The sequence below is a fragment of the Nanorana parkeri genome, unplaced genomic scaffold, assembly GCF_000935625.1.
Source record: "Nanorana parkeri isolate BGI_ZX_2015 unplaced genomic scaffold, ASM93562v1 scaffold783, whole genome shotgun sequence".
Taxonomy (NCBI): domain Eukaryota; kingdom Metazoa; phylum Chordata; class Amphibia; order Anura; family Dicroglossidae; genus Nanorana; species Nanorana parkeri.
Genome location: NW_017307051.1, coordinates 50,378 through 51,288, shown reverse-complemented (window position 1 = coordinate 51,288; position 911 = coordinate 50,378). Strand labels below are relative to the sequence as shown.

General features: G+C 54.8%; 1 protein-coding gene across 1 annotated transcript in view; it reads left to right on the top strand.

The window, feature by feature from the left end:
* The first annotated feature begins 322 nt into the window (after window positions 1–322).
* Window positions 323–911, top strand: part of MYLIP (myosin regulatory light chain interacting protein) — a 28,901-nt gene continuing 28,312 nt past the window's right edge. Inside the window, exon 1 of the mRNA XM_018564791.1 lies at window positions 323–469. Within this exon, the coding sequence (XP_018420293.1) occupies window positions 383–469 (87 nt within the window). The 5' untranslated portion in view covers window positions 323–382. The remainder of the gene's footprint in view (window positions 470–911) is intronic.

The following is a 911-nucleotide window of genomic DNA, read 5'->3' as shown; positions in this document are numbered from 1 at the left end:
GCCTGCAAATCCCGCTGGAAGGTGAGTGAGCAGGCGGCTGGTGTCTGCTGGGGGCGGGCTCCGGCGGGACTTACTTCACACGCCCTGCTGTGGGTGAACCAATCAGCGGGAGTGGGCGTGTATTACATAGGGGGCGGGCCTATGGTCTTGGCGAGAAGGGACAGAGTGATTGGCCCCCCACCATTCCTCTGTGCGGAGGCTGATGCCTGCTAGCAGGCTCCTTCCTGCTCTCCCTCTACATGCTTCTATACACAGGGGGGGCACGGCAAGTGACCAGGGCGCTCACGGCTCCCGTGATCTCTATTAGCGGGGTGAACGCTCACCGGACTGACTGCTGTTTACTTTACCAGGGGACACAAGACAGGGCTCCCCTGCCGCCACCATGCTGTGCTATGTGACGAGGCCGGATGCGGTGGTCATGGAGGTGGAGGTGGATGCCAAGGCTAATGGAGAGGACTGTCTAAACCAGGTAAAGCTCCTCTTGCAGGTTGTAGCCAACCCTCTTCATCACCTGTTAACAATCTCTTTATTGAATATCCTCCCCTTATAGCACCTGATCTGGCTACTTTACAGCCATCTGTTTCGTTGACCTCTTGCTGATTCCCCCCCCCCAACAATCTGTATGGCTGAAAGATTAAGTCCCCCCCATGGTGCTATCCCCCATGTGTGTACACCTGCATATGTCAGGTAGGTGATGTTTACATGTCAGCCAGGAGTGATCCCCCTGATGTGTCTGCCAGGAGTGACCCCCCTGATCTGTCTGAACACCTGTATGTGATGTTTACATGTCAGCCAGGGGTGATCCCCCTGATGTGTCTGTACACCTGTATACGCCATGTATGTGATGTTTACATGTGATCTCTCATGTGTCTGTACACCTGTATACACCATTGATGTTTACATGTCAGCCC